Below are 26,939 nucleotides of genomic sequence, written 5' to 3' on the forward strand. Positions count from 1 at the left end.
AAACAGATACAGCTCAAAACACAGCAAGTCCTCCACACACTTTTTCAAGATGAATGTTAGTAAGTCTAATAAAATAGTTTTTACTAACATTTTGTCTCATACTGTTCCTATTTCAACAGATTACAATTTGCTACTGGCAAATAATTATGAAATTCTAAATAGATTATAAGTAGAATTTCTTATCTCACTTAGGTCTGAAGTCCATAAAGCAATTTGTTATTCTCTTTACATCTTGCTTCAGTCTTATTACTTTGAAATACACCTATCTAAAAATCATTATTTCCTTGCCAATTTTTCCATTTCCTATCCATTAAGGCAAACTTTGGAAGAAAACATTGGCAAACACTCTTTTTTTAATATTACCTATTCAACTAAACATGTTACTATGGGCTTCACTAAGATTAGGAGAAGTTTCTATGGTCTCTTCAGAGATAAAGGAGAGGGGAAAAAAAGCTTTTTTTCCACTAAAAGCTTTTTGGGTTTTTTTTAACATCTAGTCAAAAAGGCAACCTCTATCACATCCTGTGTTTTGTTATTTATACTAATATAGCCAAGTATTACACAACAGAACTGTAGAACAACAGGAAAAAACTCTGCAATTTTTTTCTTAGATCATCTTAAAATACTAGCACACACATTGCCTGGTGCAGAACTCTATCAGCTGGCCATTTTGGAGAAGAGACATGAAATGCAACTTGCATGAGATTGCTGTATGCTACAAATACAGATTTGTTAACACATTACGTCACATACTTTGGTTAGTTCAGCTGGATGGCCTTGTTCTCAAGTTCTTGCCCAGCGTGGATTTAATATTTAAAAAATGGACAAAGAACAAGTAACACAGCTCCTCGAGCTATACTTCCACCCCTTCAGAAAAATATTCAGTTGCTCACACTTGATGAGGAGACAGAGTTCAAAATAAACTTTACCCTGCTTTGCAGAAACTCACATTGTTCCATCTGTGCGCCTGAGCGTATCCTCCCAGCCAGAAGAGATGTGCTGCTTGCGCTCATGGCAGCCCCTGCTTACGCCTGCATCTCTCCTTTAATTATGTTGCTATTTTGATTGCAAAAATGGAGAGCCCTTAACGCAGAGCTGAAAACTGCAGTGCGCACCGGGAAGCAGTACTGATGCAGTTATCTGCTTGTAAAAAGCTGTCCGAGCACGTACTGTCTTCACGCAAAATCTGGTTGCCACCTCCTTTCCAAAGTACTAGGAACACACTCCAAAGGCCACAACCAGAATTAAGACTGCAACATACCCAAATTCTCTTTTAAGATTCAGATGAAGCTTCCTACAAGGATAATTTCAAAATGTGAAGTTTTCACATGAAGCAAAAACTGAACAGAAACCGGACTAAAATCTATCACTCTTGCTCCACTTCAGGGATTTTAAGAAATCTGTTACTGTCTTTGAAAGATCACAGTGCTACACCAAAGGCAAAGTTGTTTTTCCTTTAGTATTATGAATTCCTTGTTGCAAAAGGCACAGCTGTTCTTCATTAGCATTTAAAATTAATAAAAGCAACTTATAATTATATGTCTTTTCTTCCCACACAACATACATATATTGGTAAGATTACCTTTTCTTTGCACTCATTGCCTGAAGGCATATATCTACATTTAGCCATTCGGTCAGTCTTAAGAGCTTAGACCTTTCTAAACTCAATCTCCTCATACCTCTGCAACACAGCTGTCCCTTGCATTGACTTGCTTCCAAAAACCTCTCACCTTCAGCCCCGAAACGAGTGCCAAGGGATCCCTCTGTGCAATCACCGCTAGCTCCACATTTGCCCACGCCCTGGGTTTCCCTCCCCATTTCACCTTGTGGCTTCACGCGTCATCCTAGTAGCAGTGCGCTTTGCAATGCCAGGCGGCTGACAAGGACCGTGTCCTTCCAGGCAGCGTCACCCCAGAGGGCAAGAGCGAGCCCTGGCAAAGCAGTTGCCCTCATTTGTGCATTACTAAAATCTGAATGACATCTTCTAAAACTGGACAACTTGCTAACCGAAGACTTCTACTGAATGCAATAAATACTGCAGTTACTAAATCAACATACTGCTCTCAAATAAGAGAAATCAGAATTCCAGTTCATAAAACCACCACATACATATTTTTAACTGAAATTATCTTCTACCTTCTAGTAAACGCAAAAAACCCCAAGAAACCCATTCTGCTCACTTCAGTAATTATTTCTATTATAAACCAGCTTTCTTCTGCACTATGACAATAGTGTTCCTATTAAAAACATTCATGATGAGCAATGTTTGCCCATAAATGACTCAGTAATTTTAAAACAGAAAGTTTGCTCTTCATATAGCATTTGCCCCAGCCGTCTGGAAATGATCTCTTGGGCCTACCACAAGCTGACTAACATCTAAGGCAGTAAACATTACAAGAAATGCATAATTCTCTGCGAAGACAGAAAAAAAAACCATAATGATATTTATAACAAGATTTGTGCTTAAAAATGCAAGAACAAAATTTTTCCACTTCATCTTTTTATAGTTTCATCACTACTGCCAACGAGTCTTATATTCAAGCTTTAAAGCACAAGCAGACAAAGTAATAATTAGTTCGCAACACTGAAATAGCTTTCTAAATATTACACATAAGCTTTTAATAAAGATGATCATCTATATACACAGCATTTGGCACCCTGCCACTGATGTGTGGCCTCTAATCAATTTCTTGTTCAGCACTGAATATTCAGTACATTTTATATGCAGACCAAAATGGTTATTTTCTGAGGAAATTAAATACATTTTAAAATAAACTTATCTAGCTGAAAATTTTGGACACTTAATGCAGATCATTAGCTATGAAAGGAGAATTAAAAGAAAAGATTAAGCAAACTGCTAGGTTGCAATTTAGCTCTGTCACTAGCCTCTTGGATGACCTTGAACAAATTATTTCAGTTTCCTCCATTTGTAAAGATATCAATAAAGATACCTAAAGCTATAAAACAACCATTGAAGACTATTACAAAAAACCACCACTAAACCTTACAAGCGGTTCTTGAAGCTTTCCCCTCCCCAACAGATCCACAAAGCATCTGTGAATCAGAGACTTTTCCATTACATCTTTAAGTACTTCGTAAGGTTCTCAACTAGATGTGTTAACTCAGAAAAGGGTTCTGGACATCAGTAACAGTACTGAAAATGCCTGTTCATTATGCAGTGGCAGATGAAAAGAACGTGACATTAAAATGCATAAATAATAGGCCAGAAAATAAAATTAGCTTTTCCAATGCCTTTATATAAATTAATAGTACTGTTCCATTTGAAGGAGTGTTTGCTTTACAGGTCACCCCCTCTTTATGGTGATATTCTAGAACGACAGGTTTCAAAAGTAACTGGTGAAAATGACTGCTAGCTCTTTGCTTCCACCTGCGGACTGAGGGATCATTTATTGCATAAAGTGACTAAGTATTCCAGGAGAACCAGAACCAACGAAGACCGCTCGTCATGGATTTGTCTCTGGTAGTTGACTGCAAGCTTTAGTCCGATTTAATTTCTTTCTTATACTTGCCACTAAGGCATGTATAAAGCCACTAGTCCGTAGAAAGTCTTTGGTATCAGCTTATCTTGTAGTCCTGCCTTTAGTAGAAGCCCTTAGAGGTCTCTCTTTCATCTTATCTTTCATCTTTCAGCTACAAGTTTCCAAAGAACCTTTAAGAGAAGAATTGTCTTTCACAGCTCTAATACATCTTTGATTGAGAAAGGAGGATGGCTTGACATGATGACTGCATTTGCTCTCTTTCCCTAAGAAGTCAGATAACACATCATTGTGAAAATATACAAATGAGTACAGGTTAAGTTAATTCTCCCATTTTTCCCCCATCCCATGCCACAGAAGAAACTGAAAAGGAGAATTTAAAAACTTGCAATAGGACAAACTAGGGAAGAATATTATAAAAGCCATCACTGAGATCAAGATTAAAAAATGCAAGCAATAACTGAGCATTTACTTCTATGTAGAATATCCCATATGATTCCATTAGTGATAATACTAATGTTGGGTTACCAAATGTCAGACTTCATGTATGAGTCAATATCTAATAGAAATAAAATATATTAGAAACAAAATGTCCTCTTGATGCTAGAGGTAAGAGGCAATATCCTTTGCTGACAGAAAAAGGTGCTTAGTGCTTCCTCTGACCTGTGCTAAAAAGAGGCTACCGAATTAGCAGGATTTCGGTGTGATCCAGACTGAAATTCTCTGATTTTGTCGAAACTGCAATCCAAAAGCATTACATACATTTTCCATTGAAGACAAACACAACACAGCTCAACGCATTACGAAAAGGAACGCCCAGCATATGGTCTTCCTCTCAGGATTAATGTAAATCAACTCAAATGGTTTCTTCAGAGGCTCCAACAGATCTACTGAGTAGCGTTCTTGTTACTGACAGGTTGTGTTTAGTGTACCACGACAGCAGCTCTACATACCTCATCTTGCTAAACTGTACGTCAATGCATCATAGCAGGCCGGTGGTGGCCATCAGACCACTGAAATTCATCTATCGCCAGTTCCAATCTTTCTCTATTCTTCTTTCAAATTATCACACATATGCCACTGGAGCCCATATAGTCAAATTCTATAGCAGTTCAATACATGTCAGTATGGATATCCACACTTCCAATGTTATGGAACAAACTTTTCTGCATGTATTATCAGAATACACATACATATATTTTTGAAAATTTATTTAAAAAATCTTCAGGTACAAAATTATTAGGTGTTTGGAGAGGAAAGAGCCAGTAAGACAATAAACTGTTCTTTCTAGAACCACTACATATCTATGTCATACTATGAAAAATAAGGAAAAAAAGAAAAAGCAAGCAGGCATGGGTAACCTTGTGTGTATTTATGACTGCATCTAGTCTCCTACCTGGAATGCTGTTGGAGACATTCACCATGCAGAGGCTTAGAAGCTTTGCTATTGCGGACGGATTGTGTTTATTCTGGGCGCATTTATCAAGTACGTGAAACGTCTCATGTTTATAACACACAGGATGGCTTTGGTAGGTATAGAAAAATTCTACGAGAAACATACTTTATGAACATACATAATAATTTAGTTTACTAAGCAAAAATTTGTGCACCATAAAATATTAAATAAATGGATGTTTCTGCAAGGCAGTAAGCAGTGTCCATGGATGCATCTCCATGACGTAGGTAGAGAGGCTGTCTTAGTCTGGCAGATACAACAACTTTTTATTTTAAGGAAAAAAAACCCACCAAACCCAACCACGAAACCAAACACAGAAGAAAGATCCCAAAAAACATAACAGGTAATGTTATCTTAACATTAATAACGTATTTGCTATAGATGAAGACTTGCATTTTTGTTTCAAATATTTTATTAAAGTACCATTTTAAAGCAAATTGTATCAGATCACAGAGCTGTACAGTTCCATCTAGACAGTAAGGCTGACAATAAAATCGCAAACCCACAATTCATCACTGAATGATGTCAGTGTTATAAAAACATACTTGTTTTACTCCTTGTTATTTTAAGGCACTATTAAGACCTTGTATGCTGTAATCAGCAACAGCGAATGAGACGATTCACAGCTTGTCGTGTAAACACAGATTACAGGGAAACAAGATAGCGAACGATTAATATGAATACATCCTTCCTACAAAACACAGCACCCACCAGAGCCGCATGTGATAAACACAGCGAAGAAAGCTGCAACCTCTCCTGCTGGCAGCAGCCAGGCACAGGGAGACCAGTCTGACGTGCAAGTTGCATGTTTTGCAAATCCCACACTTTTTATGACGATAGTGGAAGCAAAACAGCCACCCCAAACAAAATCTAAAACTAATTAACCTAATGGCACAAACCCGGAGGGCGAAGGCAGAACCGAGGGCCAGTCCCCGACACCCTGCAGGACCTTCACCCAAACGCGCATTCTGGACGCTGCACCAGAAGCAGCGGGATCTGCGTGAAAACAAGCCCGCTCGTAAATACGAATTAACACACGGAGCTCTACCACCACACGCAGTGCGAACCAGAAATTGGTGCCTAAGGCTCCTAAATCCTACCGGCACCTACACACGAGCTACTTCGCCAGAGAGCACAGGATGTGCCTTTTCAGGGCGGTAAACACGGTTTATTCAGTTGTTTTGACGGAAAACGGCTTTCCTTCCGAGCCGGGCGCTGCGGGGTTTGCCGGTTTTCGCTCCATCTTCCAGTCCTGAGGCTCGGCTCCAGCCAGGCGGCGGGGAGGCACTGCCCGACCCCCCCCCCTCCCCCCCCAGGACCCCCGTGAGGGAAGTGAGCGCGGGGCCGGCGGGGAGAGGGACCGCAGTGCGGGGGGAGGGGAGGGACGGGAAGGCGGCGGGCGCAGCGGGGCATGCGGGGGCACCTACCAGTCCGTGTGCGGCTCGTCGATCACCAGGAGCAGCTTGAACTTTCTGCCGGCAGCCGAGGAGACGGCGGAGGAGGGATCCACCAGCCCGGCCGAAGCCGCCGTCTGCTTCACGGCGTTGGAGAGCGAGCTGAAGAAGCTGCTGCCCGCCGACTGCTGCGGCGGCGGCTGCTGGGGGGGCGCGGGCTGAGGCGGCGGCCGCCGCTCCGCCGCCGGGGAGGCCGAGGCCGGGGCCGAGGCGGCTGAGGGGGGAGGCGGCGGCGGCGGCTGCTGCGGCTCGGGCCGCTGCAGGTCGGTCATGTAGCCATTGGGCAGGTTGGCGATGAAGCTGCTGTCCGAGAGCCTGCGCCGCAGAAAGTTCATCATCGGGCCGGGCGGGAGGCGGGCGAGGATGCGGCGAGGAGCGGCGGGAGCCGGGCGGGAGGGCTCTGCTCGGCGCTCCGCAGCCCAGCCCGCTCGCAGCCTCACTGCCGCCTCTGCGCCTCAGCAGCGCGGCCAGCGGCGGCTCGCGGCGCCGCGCGGGGACGGCGGGGGGGGGGAGCGGGGCCTCGCGCCCCCCCCCCGGCCTCACGGCGGCGGCGGCGCGCGCGGAGCCCGCTCGCAGAGGCCCGCACCGGGCAGCGCGGAGCGGCGCGGGCGGCCCGGCTGGGTGCTGGTGGGCGCGGCGGTGGACGGCCCCGCCACCAAGTCGGTAGCGGAGGGAACCGCTGGGAACGGCCCTGTGCCGGCCCGGGTGGCTCTGCCAGCGGCAGCCACCATCTGAAGCACCCCCGTGGCACGCTGCAGCCTGCGGGCCGTGCGGTCCCGGCGCCCGGCGGGGAGGAGGCGCGGGCATCGCCACGCTGACACCCCGAAAACACTCACGGGGCCTCGGACTCATAAACAGTGGCCGTGGCTGTTCTCTTTTTAGTCAGAAAACCCCCCTCGAAGCGGTTTAATGAAGGTGAAGTGCTGTGTATCGCCGGGCAGTTTCACATTGTCAAGGAGAATTACGGGTGCGTTTTCATATCTTGAAGACTAGGGTTTCTTTAAGAGTAATCTGAATTCTCTTTCCCTGGAGTTTTGGGATAATCACTGTGTTTTAACATAAAGTACGTACTCAGTCTTTATTGTGTGACATATAACTTTATCCAAGATATGAATAATCTACCCTCCCTTAGTTTAAAGCCATTACTCCTTGATAGGACAATGAGTGATGGCTTTAAACTAAGAGAGGGGAGATTCAGACTGGACATAAGGAAGACATTTTTTGTGCTGAGGGTGGTGAAACCCTGGCCCAGGATGCCCAGAGAGGCGGTCGATGCCCTGTCCCTGGAGACATTCCAGGCCAGGCTGGATGGGGCTCTGAGCACCCCGATCCGGTGGAAGCTGTCCCTGCTCGCTGCAGGGGGTTGGGCTGGGTGGCCTCTGAAGGGCCCTTCCCACCCAGACAGTTCTGTGAGTCTGTGATTCTATAATCCCGAATGATTTTGCGTTGGTCGTTACAGGCCATACTGCATGTAACAGGCACTCTGAGATCATACGCTGTAAATTCATGCAGCAATTTCTGTTAGGGATTCAATAAAGCTTTCTTCATGCTAACACTTTCACAGTTTGAAGTTTACATGTTCAAAGGTGTAACTGCGTAGGATTCTTTAATGAATCACTGAATTTAGAAACATCCATGCATTATATCATGACAGAAAATTAAATAAAATATCAAGGCTATTAGAAGATGCTTAAACACCGTACACAAACGGGGGGCAAAGGTTCCTTCTGCCAAGCCATAATACGGGCCACAGACAGATGCAGCTTTTTGCATTAAGGGCAAAGAAAATTCAAACAAGTGGAGCAATCTTGGGCTACAACTGCAGTTAGAATGTTCCTGTCACTTCACCGGTCCGTGGCCTGCTGTGCCAGAGAGGTTGTGGAACGGCACTTGCATCTAGATAAATTTAGGTCTACTGGGATCTAGAGAGAATAATTTTCCCTCCGTAATGTTAAGGTATCTTGGGACTATTCGTATTTCTAAAAGGCTTGTATGTAAGTGCAATAACGCCAGTTAGATCTACAATGTGTGACACAGAAGCAAGTCACCTGCAGACAGAGGTAGAATATTGCAGTTCACCATGGCAAGTGCACAGGTACCGTTTCCACTAATATCACACTTGCAAGGATGAGAAAAATCACAAGACTGAAGAATTGCTTTATTCTTCCTTGCCTGAATAATTGCATCAACAATGCCCCCTCCCCCCCATCTCATCTAAAAAGCAGGAGGCCAATGTGAAGAAAAAAGGACTGCTTATAGTTTTTGAAATATGAGTATTTGTATGATACAAACTGTTTCATCTTTCCTGTGAAGAGATTATGGAAAAGCACTCCTAATCAGTCTGGTACTGAAAAACAATGTTTAGATATTTTTTAAATTACTATTCAAGACTGAAGGGTGATTGTACAAAGATGCCCCCCTTTTGGACAGACTGCTTCCAATACAGACTCAGAACCTTCTTATTTCGCGGACAAAAATCAGTCAGTCTTGCAGAGCCAAATTAAGCACAGCAGAATGAACTATATGACGTTCTGCTGTGCACATTGACAAAGGTATTAACCAGATCTCCGTCACAGGGCTGAAATCGATCTTCAGGGTCAGCTGTACTCTTTGTTATGAAGGCAAGATGCATGTAGCAAACAGAAACGATAGGGAGCAATATGAATGTCAGGATCCCTTACTATAAAACGAAATAAATGAAATGTTTAAACAGAGTGGTTGGGCTGCTCAAGTTCCAGTGATGCAAGATCTATCCTTGTTAACATACTTGTGGGGAAAACTTTCGTTTTCTGATTGATGAAGCCCAGTTCCTACCCATAAGACTTTCTTGTACATGCTCAGTCCAGCCAAACAATTACTTTGAGATTATCTGGACTGATTTGAATTGTAATCATGGCCAACAGACTCTCTGATACGGTTGGCCTTTATGGTTTCACGAACTGTTAGGTGTTTGGCTAAGCAGCAGGAGCCTTGTTCACCCACCCGGCGCGCTGAGATGTTAAGTCTGTGTAGAATACTAGAATAGAAGGTATTTCCTAGTTTACACACTTTATTCGCTTTGAATCCACTGTCTCTTCTCTATGAGCATCTTCTCAGAAATTTGTACTTGGTTTTTTGTGGGTTTATTGGGTTTTTTTTACCTCTTTACCACTATGCTGACTTAAATTAAAAAAAATCAATCAGTCGATCATCCTCAAATGCTGGACTTCGGAGGTTTTAAAACATCTTGTAGAGTATTGTAACAACCTCACCAAGCCAAAACTGCACTACAGCAACTTGCAACTGAATTTGGTCAAAGTCTCAAAGAACCTGGTCCCTACTGCAGAACAAAACAAAAAGCGGAGTTCTTCATGTAGCATTGTTGTTACTGTGAATGGAAAACTTTGTTCAGAGTATCTGTAGAATATTACAGGGAGCTTGCTAAATTTAATAGCTTATAAAACTGTGCCTGAAAAAGAACTAAGGGCACTTTTTGTCCAACCTGCTGTTCGTGATACTTCAACACCTTGCAATACGTTTGTGAGATAATTCAGCATGATTATGTCTATTAGGAAGTGAAGAATACAGAATTACTGGTATGTTAAATGACAAAAAGAGTGAATATCAAAGCAGAGAATACAATAGCATTTTTAAATCCAGTTTTATTTCCAAACATTGAAATCACAATGCAAAAAATGATCAGATTATTGGGCATTAGTTGTGTTGGCAAACGGAGAGGAAAAGAAGAAAAAGAAGGGATGAAGCATCCTAACACGTAGGCTTTATAATGGCTTATCACACCTCCATACCGGTATTAACACCGAAACAACTACAGAAGGGTTCATGTTAAAAAAAGAAATTTACAGGCAGGTTAGGGCCAGTATGATTCGATTTCATATTCTTTTGCTATTATAAAGTAAAACTAAACTTTAGGCTGGTCAAATGCCTCTTAAAATTATATTAGCATTCTGGAGAAGTAACTTTCAGGTAACTGTATGTGGTGGAAATGAAAGAGCCAAGTTATACATGCTGGAAACTGGGGATAGGTATCACTGGAGCAGACAGACTGAACCTAGCACATTTTAAATGAAAACGACTTAACGTCTCACGTTATCAGTTATTCGTCTACAAAAACAGGCAAGTCTACAAAAATGTAGTTACATTTAATGAAGAAAAAATGACTAATCTCCTCAGCCACTGTGCTGTACGTTCTACTATGCATGCAGTAATAGAGAGTAGAATTGGGAAGAATCCAGGGAAGCATTTTCTTTGCATTTTATGTGCTGATGCACGTTCTGAGGCACATGGACTTCTACACATCCTGTCCTTAGGAAAAACGTTCCGTTATTTGAGGGAATGGTGTTTCGCACGTATCCATTCATGCCGTGCTGTCCGTTACCTGTTGCATCCAGGTCTGTGCACGCAGTTCAGTCCGCGGGAGGGGGGAAGCAGCACCCGCAGCAGAGGGGAGGGAGGGCGAGGGCACTGCCCGTGGTGACGACAGCCTGCACGCTTCCCAGCCGCCGACCTGCCGAAAATGGGAACAGGCCAAAATCGAGGGGAAGGAGCGCTGCTGGCAGATGACAGCCTAAACGAGTCTGGAATAGCAGGCACTTAGGCCTATTTTCATGATAACACTAAACAGAATCTCTGTGCTGAAAATAAGGCAGGCACAGAAAGTACTCTTCTGGATGCAGCGTGTCACCTGGCATTCCTCGCCGAGATCAGCATTACGAGGCTTTTTAAAAGCCTCATCATTTATTTAAACCCATGCTAGTAGGTCATCAAAATTTTTCTTACAAACTGCATGGAAATATGACACTTGTTTGTCACAGAGATGAAGAAAATACACACATATAAAGAAAATACAGCAGAAACAGGGGCTGAAGTGGGTGTCTGCTATATGCTAAGTATGTTATATGCAGGGTATAAAGGTGACATACAATATGTGACCCATCTTTAATTACATATCTGAGTCACTAAACAGACATAATGTTGATAATACTACAGTACACCCTTTTCCATGTTTTGTTTGTAGCTGATTTTAAAAATATTTTTCTCCCTTAAAGGATATGTACCAACCAGTAGGATAGCTGCGGTAATCCCATTAGTCTGAGACTTCAGGAACACTAATGGGGTGACTTGTGTTAATGCTCTGTTAGTGCGAGAGGAATGTTTGTATGGCAATGGATTTGCCGAATTCTTGAAATATTACTCATTGTTGAATACTCAGATTTCAAATTCATATTTCACCTGTGATCCATCGCTTAAAAAGCTGCTCCTTTTCTACATTCTAACAATTGTATTACTTATATCAAACATATATCGAATTTTCCAACTTGCAATTTTCCGAACATGCCATAGGAACTTTTCTCAGAGGTGTCTGACCGCCTGTTCCAGCCATCCTACGCTTTCACTTAGTTTCATTAGACAGCTTCACCGAATTTTCCCAGAACTCCTGCTGTTACAACGTCCCTGAAGCAAAACCACATCAGCATTCTATTTCTGATCTTCCTTGCATTTTGTTGTCCAAGGTGGCTGGAGCACAGTTAAACCATATGAAAATGTGACAGAAGTAGGCACACTGGGGAGTAACTGCCTCGGTTATTACTTTAGAAAGGACATGAAACCAGCTTGACCTTCCCTTCCCAATCTAGGCTCTCTGTTTTGATCTGTGAACATCAACAGAAAACAGAAATTAACCAGAATTGTTTTTTGTCAGATGGTTGTTTAACCATAAATTCTTAGTACCTAGACTGTTCCCTTGGTATTAATATAATTTTCTTCTGATATGTCTGCCTACATATGTTTTGAAACATATTGGGAAATCTGACTTTTAAGTTACAAAAAAGTTACAAACCCCCCCGCGGGAACTTGAAATACTAACTGAAAATATTTGCAGAGTGCTATGCAAAATTGGTAAGTAAATGTATTAAGACATAAGGGCTCTCTGTGCTTTATTTATATCAGTTTAGTAAATATTTATCTGCCCTTCAGTAATTTCACATTTTATAAGCATACCAATTCAAACAGTTCTGTATTGGCAAGAAATAGACTGTACTAATTCTTCTCGCACTCACAGAGAGGACCTGATGGCTGTAACCGTATGTAAAGAGGTGGTGCAAGCCAGCCGCCCCTGCTCCCGCTCCTGCCCCAGAGCACAGCTGGTGACCGAGGTGGCAGCTGCTCCCCTGGCCCTGCTGCCCCCCGGGAGGATCAGCAGGAGCGCGGGGGGGAAATACTGGCCTGAGCCACCTCGCGCCAACGTCAAAAGGTGCATCTCATCTCCTTGTCAGTCCAAAAGCCAAAGACCCTATGGGACTATTGCCTTAAGCTGGAAACCACATAGCATTCCTGAAAAGAACAAAAAAATAATGTCCTGTATTACAGCACATTATATATTTTCTCTGTGCTCAGCAGTCCGTTAAATCTCACATGGAAAACCCATGACTATTTAATAAATCATAATTTGTTAGAGACTAGACTTTTACCTTTGGAAGCTTTGAACATGAATGAATTCGTACTGCAAAAGAGGGCTTTGCAGTCTCGTGAATAATGCTTGCCAAGATGTAAGGGGGAGTTCAAAAACAATTCTGTATGTGACGTGAACAACTTGTAATAAAAACACAGACTACATTCTATATGAGTGGTAACTATAGATCAAATAAGTGATTACAGGAGATAGAAGTCTTTTAAAATAGTTTGCCTCCATTCCAAAATCTGAAGTTACAATAGCAGTAACAGGTATGTTTCCATTTCCTACTAATAAATATATGCTATCTGATTTTTTGATTCACTATACCCTGTGTTTTAAGGATTTTTTTTTTAATTGTTATTTTCAAATTCATTGATACAAATACAAAGGTACTTCAAGCACCTTTCACCATGTAATTAAGGCTCAAATACTGCCAGCCCTACTCAGATTAAACTTTTGTAAAGGCTGAAGACAATCTTGCAAATATTTCAGAACTCAAGCCACTGAAGTCTACATAATTAACTTTTAAATACAATTTATAGCAAAAAATTCAACAATGACACACATGGACTGACAACTATATAAAGAACACGCATGTTTAATACATATCTTAAATTTATGTGATAATATCCATATATTAAACTATATATAAAATACTGTTTGCTGGCATTGTATTTCTAGAGGAATGCAGCAAGAAATGCGGTATGCCTATATGACCAGGTACATTTCTTGTGTTTCCTACTCTTTTGGTTTTGAAACCAAAGTCTTCATTACATATATATATATATATATATATATATATATGTATCTCAGAAACAGGTGGTTTATTTCTTGGCATCTCAGTGAGAGGTATTCCCTCGTACAATCCAGAAGACTCCTTCTCTGTCAGTTCATTTGCTGGTTTTCTGTAATACAGAGCAGCCTCAACTGGCAAGACACATTTACTGTTTTGCAGATGAGTAAATGCATATTTTGTAAACAAACTGTTCACCAACTGCACACACTAGCTAGGTGATACCTACCTCCTAAACCAGAATGAATCGTCGAAAAGGCTGACAGTTTGAAACTACGATCACGGCAGCAACTTTGTTAAACCTAAGCTTACTAGAGAAGACTTGGCGTGAGAACTTAGATTACAATGCAATTCAGATGATAGTGAACGCTAAGGATTGTTGGGTTTGTACTGCCTTACCAAAGGGTGATATGAGACTGCCTTCAGACGGGGCAGGATCTGCTCATTGAAATTGTGACAATAACGCTTGGCCCCAGTTTTGGAGAAGACGCGATGGAGGGTACTGTAATTACGACAACTCGACCTACGTGACTGGGGCAAGATTTGACCTACAGATATTAAATAACAACACCCAGATATTGGTTAACAATAATAGTTGCCTATGGAAAGCAAAATCCAACACTTGTTCATGCCAACCCCCTTTCTATACACACAAAAATTGTACTTGCAGGGACAGGTGGAATAATTATTGAATCAACAAAACTACAGTAGAAGTAAAAACTTGGGATTTGAAAGGGACAGGTGTGGTATATATTAATTTTTGTAACAAATCCCAATTAGAAACCTATAGCCCCTCGAACTGGGATTATTTTAAGAATATATCAATTGACTGGGTAAACCATGGAACATTTTACGGAGCTAATCTCACAGCCACTGATGGGCCCTGTAAATTACCCGACGGGTATTGGTGTCTATGCGACGACGGCATTAGCAGAAAGCGACTCCCTGTGGGTTGAAAGGGAATGTGTCCCATAGGTCACCTACTTAATCATGACCGAATATATAACTAGTCCCAAATACCTAAAAGCATATTAAGAACATCGTGAAGATGAGCCAAACGGGAAGACAACCCACTTGTAAATAGGGGAACAAAATTTCGTAGCTTTGTCAGGTGGTTTTTACCCTGGCTAGGAGTAAGCGAACTAAAGAAAGCCATAATAAACATTTCCATGTTTTTAGAAAAGATGGAAAATCTAACAATAACAGGACAAACAGTATATGAACATCTTCTGAAGATCAGAAAGTCTGCCAGCTAAATCATACATAAAGTCAATTTAATTGACACAGAAGTGTTTCAGTTGTTTTTTTAAGGTTTTTCTTCTGCAAATTTTTTATTCATATTATGAAATTTAGAGTTTAAATGTCCTACCATTCTGACTCATATTCTGATTGATTGAATAAATGAATGAGAGAACTGCAACACAGTTACATAGTGGAAAATAAACCCAGGACTGACTTCTAATGAAAAAGAATAAAACACTGTAAACCACAATTCTAGATGAAACGCAGCAAACAAAATATGGCATTTACATCCAGTCTGGCCTTCACAATAAAAATGTAATTTTCTTTCTAAACAACTTATCAAATGATTACGATGAATGCACGTTTACCTAATTAATTGGCTGCTTTAGTTACCACAAATTAATTTTGAATACCACGCATGTGAAAACCTGGTAAGCCATTAATGTGCGACATGCAAGATGAGCAAAGAACTGAAAGGATGACAGCACATGAGCTAAATGATATAATTATGTTTTGTTAATATTTTTTTCTCAAATTAATTAAATCCAGTACTATGCAATATCCGTAAGATTCAAAAATTACTTTTCATCTCACTGTTGTCAATGAATGCAAATCTATTTTACAAAATAAGACATAAAAAAAGTCAGCTGTAATATAAAGAATTAAAAGAAAAACCCCCTTTATAGGTAAAAGGTAAACTATACTATGTAAATCTTATACGATATTACACACGTGTTTATATATGCAGACACGTATAATCTGTTGCACATATGTGCAGATATAATTACACGCATTCCCAATACTTGCTTCAGGATCATCAGCTAAACAGATGGAAGGGATATACAAGCTGGGATACACAATCTGCAAAGTATCTTGTACACAACTTTTGTTTTGTTTGCTGTTTGTTTTTTTTTTTAAGAAAGTTCAGCTAAGATTTTCTTGGCCAACGATTCCAGTTTTTCACCTTTAATCGTGTCCAAGAGTTGTAGAGTGTGTGTGATTTGCTGAGGGTATTATTGCATTGTTTATTCAAGTTTAATAAGACTATAGAATATCTTTGTTTTCACAGGAGCTGATTCCTCAGTACCACAAGCTGAAATGGTTTCATTCCACAGAAGTGCTAGGCTTGGAGTAGAGCACCAATTTTCCAAGGCCCTTGAGGAACCTAGATGTGTCTTTGGGTTTTGCTTGCAATTCTACTGCTTTACTACATGAATTGCTTACATAAGAAAGTACAGCAATGCTCTTTTAGCTGTCCTGTATACTTGCAGAAGTTAACAATAAAGCAACAGATTGAAAACATGCACATCTTCAAAGATTTTAAAAGCAGAGTTCACTATTGGAGAAGTTTGAGGACACTGTGCAGTTTCCTGTAGTGCCATATCAAAACGTCAGACCTCAGTCTAGTAAGCAATAAAATTAGGCAAAATGTCGCAAATTACTCAAGTTGCTGAGTTACGTAAACTATGCCTTCAGACTGGCCTTTCCCAAATATTTCTTCAAGAACTGTGAATACAACAGAATTTGATGCAGCTCTCTAATAAAGGCCAGGCAATGAAGCAAAAGTCATCACACATTCCTGTGTAAATGAATGCATGTGACATCCCTCAAATTGCTGTATCCTAAAAGCTACAAGACTGAAATATCCCCCACATAAAAGCAGGGGGAAAAACCTCAGAAAAAAATAAAAAAATTATTTCAGGATTACTTTGTTTACAAACCCTTGAGATGTCACTGTATTTCTCACTTTTACAGCAAAACTGGAATTTAGGATTAGCAACCAGCTGGTTATATTCTGCTGGCAAAATACTCTCCTCACTCCTTTGGCACAATGGAAGCCAGCTCCAACTCTAGAGTGTCCTATCTGACATCACCTCTCTATTTTAAATTTCACTTTTTAAACACAAAGGCAAAATTTCTATGTAATACAAAAAACCACTATAATATATAATTTACTGACAAATACATGGTATTAGTAGGACTTTAATTCAGCTGCAAGGTTCAGAATCAGAGATACTCAGGAAAAGCGTGGGAATACGCACATATGAATTCTATTCTTATTAAAGAAAGAAACAGTTTGCAGAAACAACTGTCTTCAGAGGATAATTCAAACTTCTGGCAACTTTAATGTAGGAAGACAAACTTCTCTGTCAGTCCTTATAGTTCAGGGCCTTAGTATAGAAGAAAATTTTAGACATTTACTGCAGAATTGCATTATTATTACTTACTACCTTTAATAAACTGGGTCCAAAACAGTGCAGGGCTGTCACGGTTTGAAGCAGGGTGTCAATAAACTGAGTGGCAGATGCTCTCAATTAACCCCCACCCTCCCACCAGAGGAAGGGAAAAGGAGGAAAAGGGAGAGAGACTTACACATTGAATACAAAAAGTTCTACTAATAACACTAATAATACTAATAATATGAGAAATCATACAAAATACACAAAACTAACACTGAGTTTCCTGGAATTGGGTGCCGGGCACTGGCATCCCGCCAGCAGCTGCCGGGCAGCACCAGTCCCGGACTGGCCTCGGCGGCAGACAGGAGCTGGTCTCAGGAATGCACAGATCGGGGTTTGGATCGGGGTCGCAGGCAGAACAGCGAGCAGGGTCCTGTTCAGCCGGCGGCCATGGACAAAGAGAGCGAGACCCTCGTGATCCCCCAGCTTTAAACAGAGTGTGGCGTGCGTGGCATGGAGTACCTCGCTGGTCCGTGTCGGGTCCCCTGTCCTGTCCGCCCCTCCGCAACGGGCACAAACTGAGGCACAGGAAGTTCTGTCTGAACATGAGGAAGAACTTCTTCCCTCTGAGGGTGACGGAGCCCTGGAACAGGCTGCCCAGGGAGGTTGTGGTGTCTCCTTCTCCAGAGATATTCAAGACCCGCCTGGACAAGGTCCTGTGCAGCCTGCTGTAGGTGACCCTGCTTCGGCAGGGGGGTTGGACTAGATGACCCACAGAGGTCCCTTCCAACCCCTACTATTCTGTGATTCTGTGATTCTGTGATTCCGACTCCTCACTTGGGAGACCGAAGAGATCTGTCGGTGACCTTGGATGCTGTAGTAATAACCATAAACAGGGGCCTTTTTCTGCTTTCCTTTCCTACCATTAGCTCAGTCTAACTAAAAACATCAGGTGTTATCAGCTTTGGAGTGGACAGTGTCTGTAAAATATGGAGCCAGCTTCCGAAAAATGCAGTTACTTAGAAGAACTTAGCTGTAAGGAAGATTCACTAGAAGAGAATCGGTTCCGTTTTAACCAAAACCAGGACATAGGCCTGAAAAGTAACACAAGTACTCAGCTTTAAGTTCTTGTTAAAATTATTACGGAATGTCAGTTGCATTCCAGTTACAAATAACCTCCTAGAAGGCACAGGTCACAAATACTGACTACGTCATTGTTTAAAAATAAAAAATTAATGTTAGAAATCCTAATTAAGGAAATGCAATATTAATTCCGTGATCAAGACAACAAAAGTTCATATTCAACCTGTGGTTTGATTTCTGTCTCTCAAATGTGTATAAACTGCTTGTTAACCTGAAGTCTTGTGTCTCAGGTACCCTTGTACAACAGCACTGAAGATATAACGCTGCTACAACATTTTTGGACACTTTTAATTTTTTTAGAGCAGTTAAGTCTTAATAATTCCTAAAAATTACTTTTAAAACACGGAAACTGAATGTGTGCCCGTAAGCATTACAGAGATTCACATAACTTTGGTCATTCTCACTGCAATTAAAAGCAGCAAACCCGACATGAGCCAGCAGTGTGCTCGGGTGGCCAAGAAGGCCAACAGCATCCTGGCTTGTATCAGGAGCTGTGTGGCCAGCAGGACCAGGGAGGGGATCGTGCCCCTGTACTCGGCACTGGTGAGGCCGCACCTGGAGTGTTGTGTTCAGCTTTGGGCCCCTCACTGCAAGAAGGACACTGAGGGGCTGGAGCGTGTCCAGAGAAGGGCAGCGAGGCTGGTGAGGGGTCTGGAGAACAAGTCTGATGAGGAGCGACTGAGGGAGCTGGGGCTGTTTAGTCTGGAGAAGAGGAGGCTGAGGGGGGACCTTATTGCTCTCTACAGCTCCCTGACAGGAGGGTGGAGTGAGGCGAGTGTTGGTCTCTGCTCCCACATAAGTAGCAATAGGACGAGAGGCAATGGCGTCAAGGCACATCAGAAGAGGTTCAGATTGGATGTTAGGAATACTTTCTTTACTGCAAGAGTGGTCAGACATTGGACCAGGCTGCCCAGGGCAGTGGTGGAGTCCCCATCCCTGGAGGGGTTCAAAAACCGTGTGGATGTGGCACTTCAGGACATGGTTTAGCAGGAATGCTGGGGTTGGGGCGATGGTTGGACTTGATGATCTTAGAGGTCTTTCTCAACCTATGATTCTATGATTTGAAGTTGTTAGGCCTCTCCTGTGCCACTTCTAGCAATGCTGCCAAATGCACTATTATAATCTTCTTCAGCGTTCTGCATAGGTTTTGTTACATCTCTGTTCATGGGTTTCTTCAGAAAATTATTTCTGCTTTGCTGCTTGTAGTGAGTTTAATATCATGCATTTTCTACACAATCAAAATTCTGCCTAAGAATTTTTAGCCTAGCAAAAGGTAAAGAAATGTGAAGAGGGCAAGTGATCTGAAGAATCCAAAGAAAACGTTTACTATAGTGTATTGGACTGAGGAACAGTTTCCCTTTCTGCTCATTAAATCATGTGAATTGGACAAACTATTGTTCAATGGATAACCAGAAAGATCCTCTTCTCTTTTTACAAATTAATAGAATCTACACAGATTCTTATTTACAGGTTTAAAAGCCTGAATGTCCTTGTAAATAACTGCAGAGTAAGGCCAAGTGAGAAAGGACACTTCTCTTGCATTGTAGTTGCCTGCGTATCTGTGGATAACTTTGTGCTGAATTCTTGATTAAATCTGTCTGATAGCATGCACAGGAAATGGCAGTCCAATGTATTTTCTGTTATCGGGTAATTTTCATTTTGTATTTAATCAGAGTAACTTTAGTGCTAGCTAAGAAAAACTAATATTGTAAAAATCATTCTGTGGTAAGGTCTATATTGAGCAAAGCACTCTGTCATCATCTGTGTAATGATTGTTATTTATTTAATGATCAAATATTTGCCCATATTAAGAAGTGCAGCTGATTTCGTTGCCTGCTAGTGGTAAAACAGTGTTTCAGAGGTTTCTGATCTCATAAGACAGTTGAGAAAGACCTGTGTTCCAGTCCATACTTGCTGGCCTAATCAGAAAGACCAAGCAATGTTGCAGCGCATCCTTAAGTATATATTCTACTCTATTCTAGGATGTAGAACCCGCTAATATTCAGTTGGACATAAAATACATGTCTGGATGCTCTCTAAAAGCAAATCTTTACAGTGTTCCTAGTTAAAAATATCTGAAAATAGCTGTACAAAATACGGATACCGATCTACCCACTATATTTTTTTATTGTCGAGAAGAATAGTGTGTCATGGTGACATGTTTATGTGATGTTGTGAATTGAACTAATAAAGTAATGGTTGTTAATGTGCTGTAACTACTCTTAAAACTGTCACATCAATTTCTAAATTTTATCTGTTTCGTTAAGCGCTCTGCTCCTTTCAGGGACCATGAAGCGACTGTAAGTGGAAAGAAATCTCCCTGCCGATATGGTCTTTGAAATCAGTAGGACTAAGAAATGAAGGTGCAAGACAGAACAACGGGTTTAGGTCTCTATCAGTGTTTGAATGTCTTAACAAATCAGGAAGACCTTCTAACTTCGAATACATGATAGCTCTTTCATCATGCAGTCGCATTACTCTAATCATATGTTTCAAATCACTCGAAGGGTAATTGCACTTTAAGCATTTGATTTCTTAGAACCATTTTAGGGTTCAGAGATTAATTCTGTTTCTTCTACAGAACTGAAACAGAGCATGAGATAATCTCTGACGTCTGACACTCAGAAATCCTACAAGACTTTTAAAAAGTTATGTAATAATCCCTTTCCCATCCTCTACCAGAGTGCTGTACTAAAATAATCTTATTCCTGTTACTTTCAGTGTGAAATAAAATAAAACTAATATAAAGTGCATGAACTAAGTTACATTGTTCCTACTTACACAATATTTCTTTGCTTGTAGGGATTAATATTAGAGCTTTTAAAAAGTAATATAATAGATTATGGAACTCCAAAAACCTTGTATGTCTAGAAGTTACACAATCAACTGTTGACCTTTGCTTGCTTGTAGTTAATTCTAAGCTCTTCACTTTAATACCTTATATTTAGATTAGAACATAAAGTATTTTGCAGTGGTCTGAGATGAAAAACCTAACCACCTGCCCCTTAGCAGAATAACTATTACAGCTTGGGAGTGGAAATCAAACCTGATGATGGAAGAAATGCATGTGAAATGGCATGAGATGGGAAATTAGAGCTCCAATGAGAACTCTTAGAGAAGACTTTCTCTTAAAACAAGGTATTAGGTCTTATTCAAAATGCATTCAGCTGAGTTATTTCACCGATGTTAGCTCTGATCTAGAAATGTGGGCATCACTCCAAGGGCGTACCTCTTTCTCTGCTGTCTGTTATCACAAGAAGAGACACTCAAGTTATACTCCTTTCCCTCTCCCAGTAAATAAGTAATAATTTTGACAGCTGGCAGGACGTATTCGAGGAGAACATCGCAGTATGAGAGCTGTCTGCTCCCACAACAGCTCTTGTCTCTGTAGCATACAAGCGAACTCACTGTGCAAACACAGGTGGGTTCCTCTACAGTAGGAATCCTAAAGTGATAATTAGTTGTGAGACAGAATCATTTTTGCCAGTTATGAAAGCCATGGGGGAGATTTTTATTTCAATGCCTAAAATTCTTCTTATAGAAAAATATTTAGTATTTAGTATTTGTTCTGTGTGCACAGCAATTTTAATTTTCTTTCAAGGACTTTCCATAAGCTGCTGCTTCACATACCAAAATCCATGCATAGACGTTAAGGTTAAATATAAGGCAACAAGAGTGACAGGAAAACTCAGATGCTTTTATTTTGCAAGCACTCTAGCATTATCACAGAATTTGTAGAAGTAGCTGAAATGAATTACCTAGTTTATGTGTAATTAATATGAATTTTCTTTTGAGACTGCATATTTTTACAGAAAATCCTATGTTTTGATTCCATATACAGGGAAGAGATTCAAATTCAGGCACAACAGACAATTTAGATTAGCTGAGTCACTGTATTGTAGCAACAGTCCTCTCTCAGCAGGAAGCAAATGGATTAGCTAGCCTCAGCCAAGAGGTGAAGGCATCACCAGCCAGGAGTATGATTAAAAGCAGAATCCAAAAATCTTGCATCTTTAGCACCAGGGACATTCAGTCATATCAGTATAAACATACTATATCATTATAAACATAAATAGCATCTGGATAATGTAGACCTGATTAACAGGCGCAGATCTGTAAAAGTTAAGTCATGAAGACAGGCTAGTTCTCTGCACACCGTAAGAGTTTCAGTCGATGCTGTATTTATGCAGTATATTAACCCTTACATTTGATGTCTCTATCTCCAGGAGTCCTTGACTAGGATATTCTTTACAGCCCTCAGTTCATTAATGAGGTAGCACAGCCTTGTCTTTTGTCCAGCAGTGAGTCTGAAGGCTCACAAATAGGTCTGATTATAGCCCTTAAAAAAAAATTTAAAATAGGGTGATAAATTTGGTCATCTGAGCTGTCTGGTATGAGTGCGAGCATCTGGCAGCATACGGTAAGCTTCTAAGATTTTACATACTACTATGACAAGAGTAGTCCTTCACTAGCAGTACTAAACAATGTTTGTGTTCTTCAGCAGCTGCTTCTCTATGGTTTCTTCAGTTTTTGTAACAGCGCTCTAGATCTTTGACAATGTATTGTCTCTTCACGTGCATTTATGATTTGGATGGTTGCGTCACTGTAGTATTGCATCATTTTTAAGACTGGAATGATCTTGTATGTCAGCTGCAACATGTAGGGAGTACTTTGAATGCACTTAAACAAACAATACCTGCAATATCTAGCAGTCAGGAAGCTCTCTATTATATTAGATGGATGACAAATTTACGAAAGGGCCTCTTAAACACTGTTCAGGGTTCCATAATTTTAAAGAATTTGTCTCTGGTAGGAGAAACAGATCTATGAGTCCTGACTCACACTACAATGAAGTGATTTTCCTTTACTTGATCACACCACTAAAAGCTTCATTTCCCTAAATTCCCAGTTCTTTTCCAGGGCTACATATCAAACACCGGTGAAGAGAAGACACATTCTAAACAACCGTTGCACAGGGTTAAGAAGGTTAAGCTGTGTAGGGCCTTCGGAAAGAAAGGTACCTAGATAGAAATGTACACACGAAGTCCCTCCTTTTTCTTTTTCTTTTTCTTTTTTTTTTTTCAGTTGCAATCTGCTAGACTGACAGACAGACACGTACAATGTGTCTGGGTCAGCACCGCCTTGGCACGCACATGGAATTTCTAATTGTACTTGAATCACAATTTTGCAAAGATTTATTGTACTTTGTGGGGGGGAAAGGATGACAATTGCAGGGCAACGGGAGAGTAACGCTACTCTCACTCAGAGAGGAAATCCGGGGGAGAGGAGTGATCAGAGAGGGGCTTGGTTCCATCGCCCGCTCTGTCGCTGCTCCCCTGCTGAGCAATCGGCTTGGTATCCACATATGTAACGTGTGAACACCAGTGCTTAATATTTTTTGCAGTACAATCCAATACCCTTGCGAAAAAGGCAAGTAATGACTTAAAAAAATATCACTATCTTTACCATATAAAGTCATGTTTTGTTACCTGGCAAATCTTTATCATGTCAAGAAACAAATTTTTAACAATGATTTTGAATTCCAAGAGAATACAAGTTTTGCTGAAAACCAGAAGACAAGGTTTCTTGTGAGTCTGCTTCAGCTTTAGCGATACGATACCTCCTAACACTCAAAAAGGCACCTACACCACAGTGGCAGCTTATATGAAAAGGCACAATGCCTTAAAACTACCTTTAAGGGAATTTCTAATAAATTTTGTTTCCAAAATGCACATTTAAAGAGAAAAAGATCCCCCAGATTAGAGAATTAATAACAGATAGGCTGGAAATGAGAAGATTCTATGTTTTAACTCTCTATTCCGCTGCTGCGTTCCCCAGCTGGTGAGGAACGTTAACATCCAGGTTAGGGCTGTACCGTGGGCTCCGTTGGGCAGGAGCAGCACTGCTGTGAGTCTGTGAGCCGGGGGCAGAGGGACAAACAGGGAAGAGGAGGGGACAAACAATAATGCCAGCGCAGAAATCCAGGGCTGTGCTAAAGAGTGAGAACTTTGGGGAGGCAGCGGGTGTGCAGACTGTGGGCATGGGTCACAAAGATTTGGGGACTGCTGCTCCAGTGCGCGTGTGCACGGGTCCCCGCACATGCTCCCCCGCTGCCTTCTGAGCAGATCTCTCTGCTATTACAAAGTGATCGTTAGAATGTGACCTCTACACTTTGAAGCGAGAGAGTAACTTCAGGCAGCTTAGTTCTGTCTGAAAATTCAAAATCCTAACAAAAACTGAGCAGAATCGTGACCTTGCTTCCAGAAGTACTCCAGTTCTTGACTGGTAACCGACCACTCCTTAGCGACCGCCTGCAACCAAAGGAAGGAAATACCTGCCAGCCCTGCCAAGCAGTTGACGTCCAAAAAGTGGTGTTCAGTTTCTAAATTTCTAGCTCTGTTCTTCAGTGCTGATAAAACCTGACTTCTCATTAACCAGGCTGATGCAAACATAGCTGAGACTGTCTTCCCACCACAGAAAAATTGTAGCAAGTTTCAAATTTACTTCTACAGCCAGATGACGATATGAACAGAGGAACAGAGAAAATTAAAGTTACAAGTGTATAAAATTCGAATATTTTATAGAATTATAAAAACTTTTTGAAATTACGGCAGCTAAACTAAGTGAAACAGAGGAAACACTTCAGTCCTTTAGGACAGAATGCCTACAGAGATACTCTAAGATATGCCTAAGAATGCTGTTTATTAAGCTACTTTAATAAAAAAAGCCTTTAAAAATCTAACACAATATAGTCAAGCATTTCTGAATGAAGAGGCGAGAGAAGTAAAAGGAGATGAGCCAGATGGAACAAAACCATTCTTGAACATTTGCTAAAGGCAAAGGATACACAGGTCCCACCTACTCCATACTCTCTAGACTTGTCCTGTCCTTGCTGGGTGAACTAAAACCTTCCCCTCAGTTTCAGTATACTTTCACAGCGGTTTCATGCCTAAAACCGAAGACACATCAATAGGCTTTAATGGAAACTGCCATTTAAACAATCATTTCGCCTTGCTTCAAGTTAATTTCTTAAAGCTAATGAAGTTGGGAAGGCGATACATAGAAAAACACCCTGCAGCTTTAGAATACATCCCTTTTTGCTCTTGATTCACCGTTAAATCCACCGTGTCGCCTGCACATCTGGTGCAGGAAGTGGCCATTTCCAAAAAAAGAGCAGAATATTTTGTTAAAAGTTTTGCCTGATTTTTTTGATTATTTAATTGCTATTGACATGTTAAACAGGCTGACTTACTGGATTTAAACTAAGGTCTTCGCAGGTTTCTCCAGTCATACAGCTTAACTTAGGGAAGAAACACGTTACAACGTGCTCCGATTTGCTTCATTAATACGAAAGCATGAGTGGGCCCTGTGACAACGGTTCCATATGTATTGAAGAGACTTTAAGAGATCGTGCTTGGTAGAAACGTGCAGACTGACAGAACATTACTGGGCGGTCACAGGGGCTTAGTGGCAGTTCATCAAAAAAAAGAAAAGCCTCAATGCTGCATCAGAATCTTCCTGTAATTAAGCTGCACGTGCTGAAAGCCAGTCCTGGCAAAAGAGTAGCATGTCCTGAGAGACAGATTTAACTTAACTGAATATTGATGCATGAACACAGTTGAAAGCAGAACATTTCTGAAATGTGGAAACATGCTGGACATTACTATACGTGTGAACACATTAGGAGGTTTTCCTACTGTATCCACTCTGCCTCTTACTCCCATTTGCTGGTCTCGCTCTCCTATTATGTGTTATCATTAAAAAAGCAAAATGTCTGGGAAAATGATTAGTTCTAAAATCCCTTTAATTATAGCCTGCAGCTACTAGCATAATACAAGTCATCAAACAGACTATTTGTGTAACCAGTTAAAGTAACCTTGTCAAAACCAAGGACAAGCCACTTTTTAAAAATACATTTTATAAGAAAATTAGTTTTCATGCTTTCATGGACCAGAAGATTCCAGAAGCTTGCTTTTCAAGCAAAAAATAGAAACAAAAGAAGTGCAACTTAAAGAATGAATTTTACCTAAAAAAATCTAGTGAAGGGGGAAAAAAAGGCAGTTTCTGCTTTCCCTGGGAAACTCACTGTTACACTGGGTGCAAATCTCCCAGCTTCTGTTCTTAACCTACCAGTCCTACTGAAAACCTTTTTCTACTTCTGACAGTATGTTCCATCAGCAAATCTCAGTCTGATGGCAATCTGGAAAGTTCTACAAGGTTCTGGTGCTGTTTATGTTCTGATGTTGTAGAAATGCCTTCAGATAAGATCGGGGATTGCAAACAACCCTGCCAGTTGCTACAATAACAGCAGAACAAAAAAATGTATTCTTAGAAATAATATTAAGAGAGCCAGGGGGATTTCATGGACATATTCAGCTGATTTAGGCTGAAGAGATTTGGTTCAAAGGAAAATTCTAATACTTCATAAATGAAGTACGAAGTACTCAGTGGAGTGTTTTAACATGCCAACAACAATTACTTTGCCCTGAGTAATAAGCTGGTAGGTGATGCGACTGTGATGCCTCTAGTTGCACTGCAGTATGAGTCACTAGCTGAGATACAGGAACAGACCAGAACCCAAGCAATACTGCTAAAAGCTGTAACATACTTAAAGTACGCCTACTCCAGTGATGCAGTGAGAATGATACTTTCCTCCTCAGCTGAGTTTTCAGCATACTGAATCTTCTACTGTGTAGTCAGTGCCTAGTCTGTCTTATCTC

At 41.0% G+C, this 26,939-nt stretch overlaps 1 protein-coding gene across 1 annotated transcript in view; it reads right to left on the bottom strand.

Moving 5' to 3' along the window:
- Positions 1 to 6,878, bottom strand: part of SYN2 (synapsin II) — a 206,353-nt gene extending 199,475 nt beyond the window's left edge. Inside the window, exon 1 of the mRNA XM_075432413.1 lies at positions 6,381 to 6,878. Within this exon, the coding sequence (XP_075288528.1) occupies positions 6,381 to 6,745 (365 nt within the window). The 5' untranslated portion in view covers positions 6,746 to 6,878. The remainder of the gene's footprint in view (positions 1 to 6,380) is intronic.
- Between the last annotated feature and the right edge of the window lie 20,061 nt (positions 6,879 to 26,939).

The sequence above is a fragment of the Opisthocomus hoazin genome, chromosome 11 (genome assembly GCF_030867145.1).
Source record: "Opisthocomus hoazin isolate bOpiHoa1 chromosome 11, bOpiHoa1.hap1, whole genome shotgun sequence".
In the NCBI taxonomy this organism is placed as follows: domain Eukaryota; kingdom Metazoa; phylum Chordata; class Aves; order Opisthocomiformes; family Opisthocomidae; genus Opisthocomus; species Opisthocomus hoazin.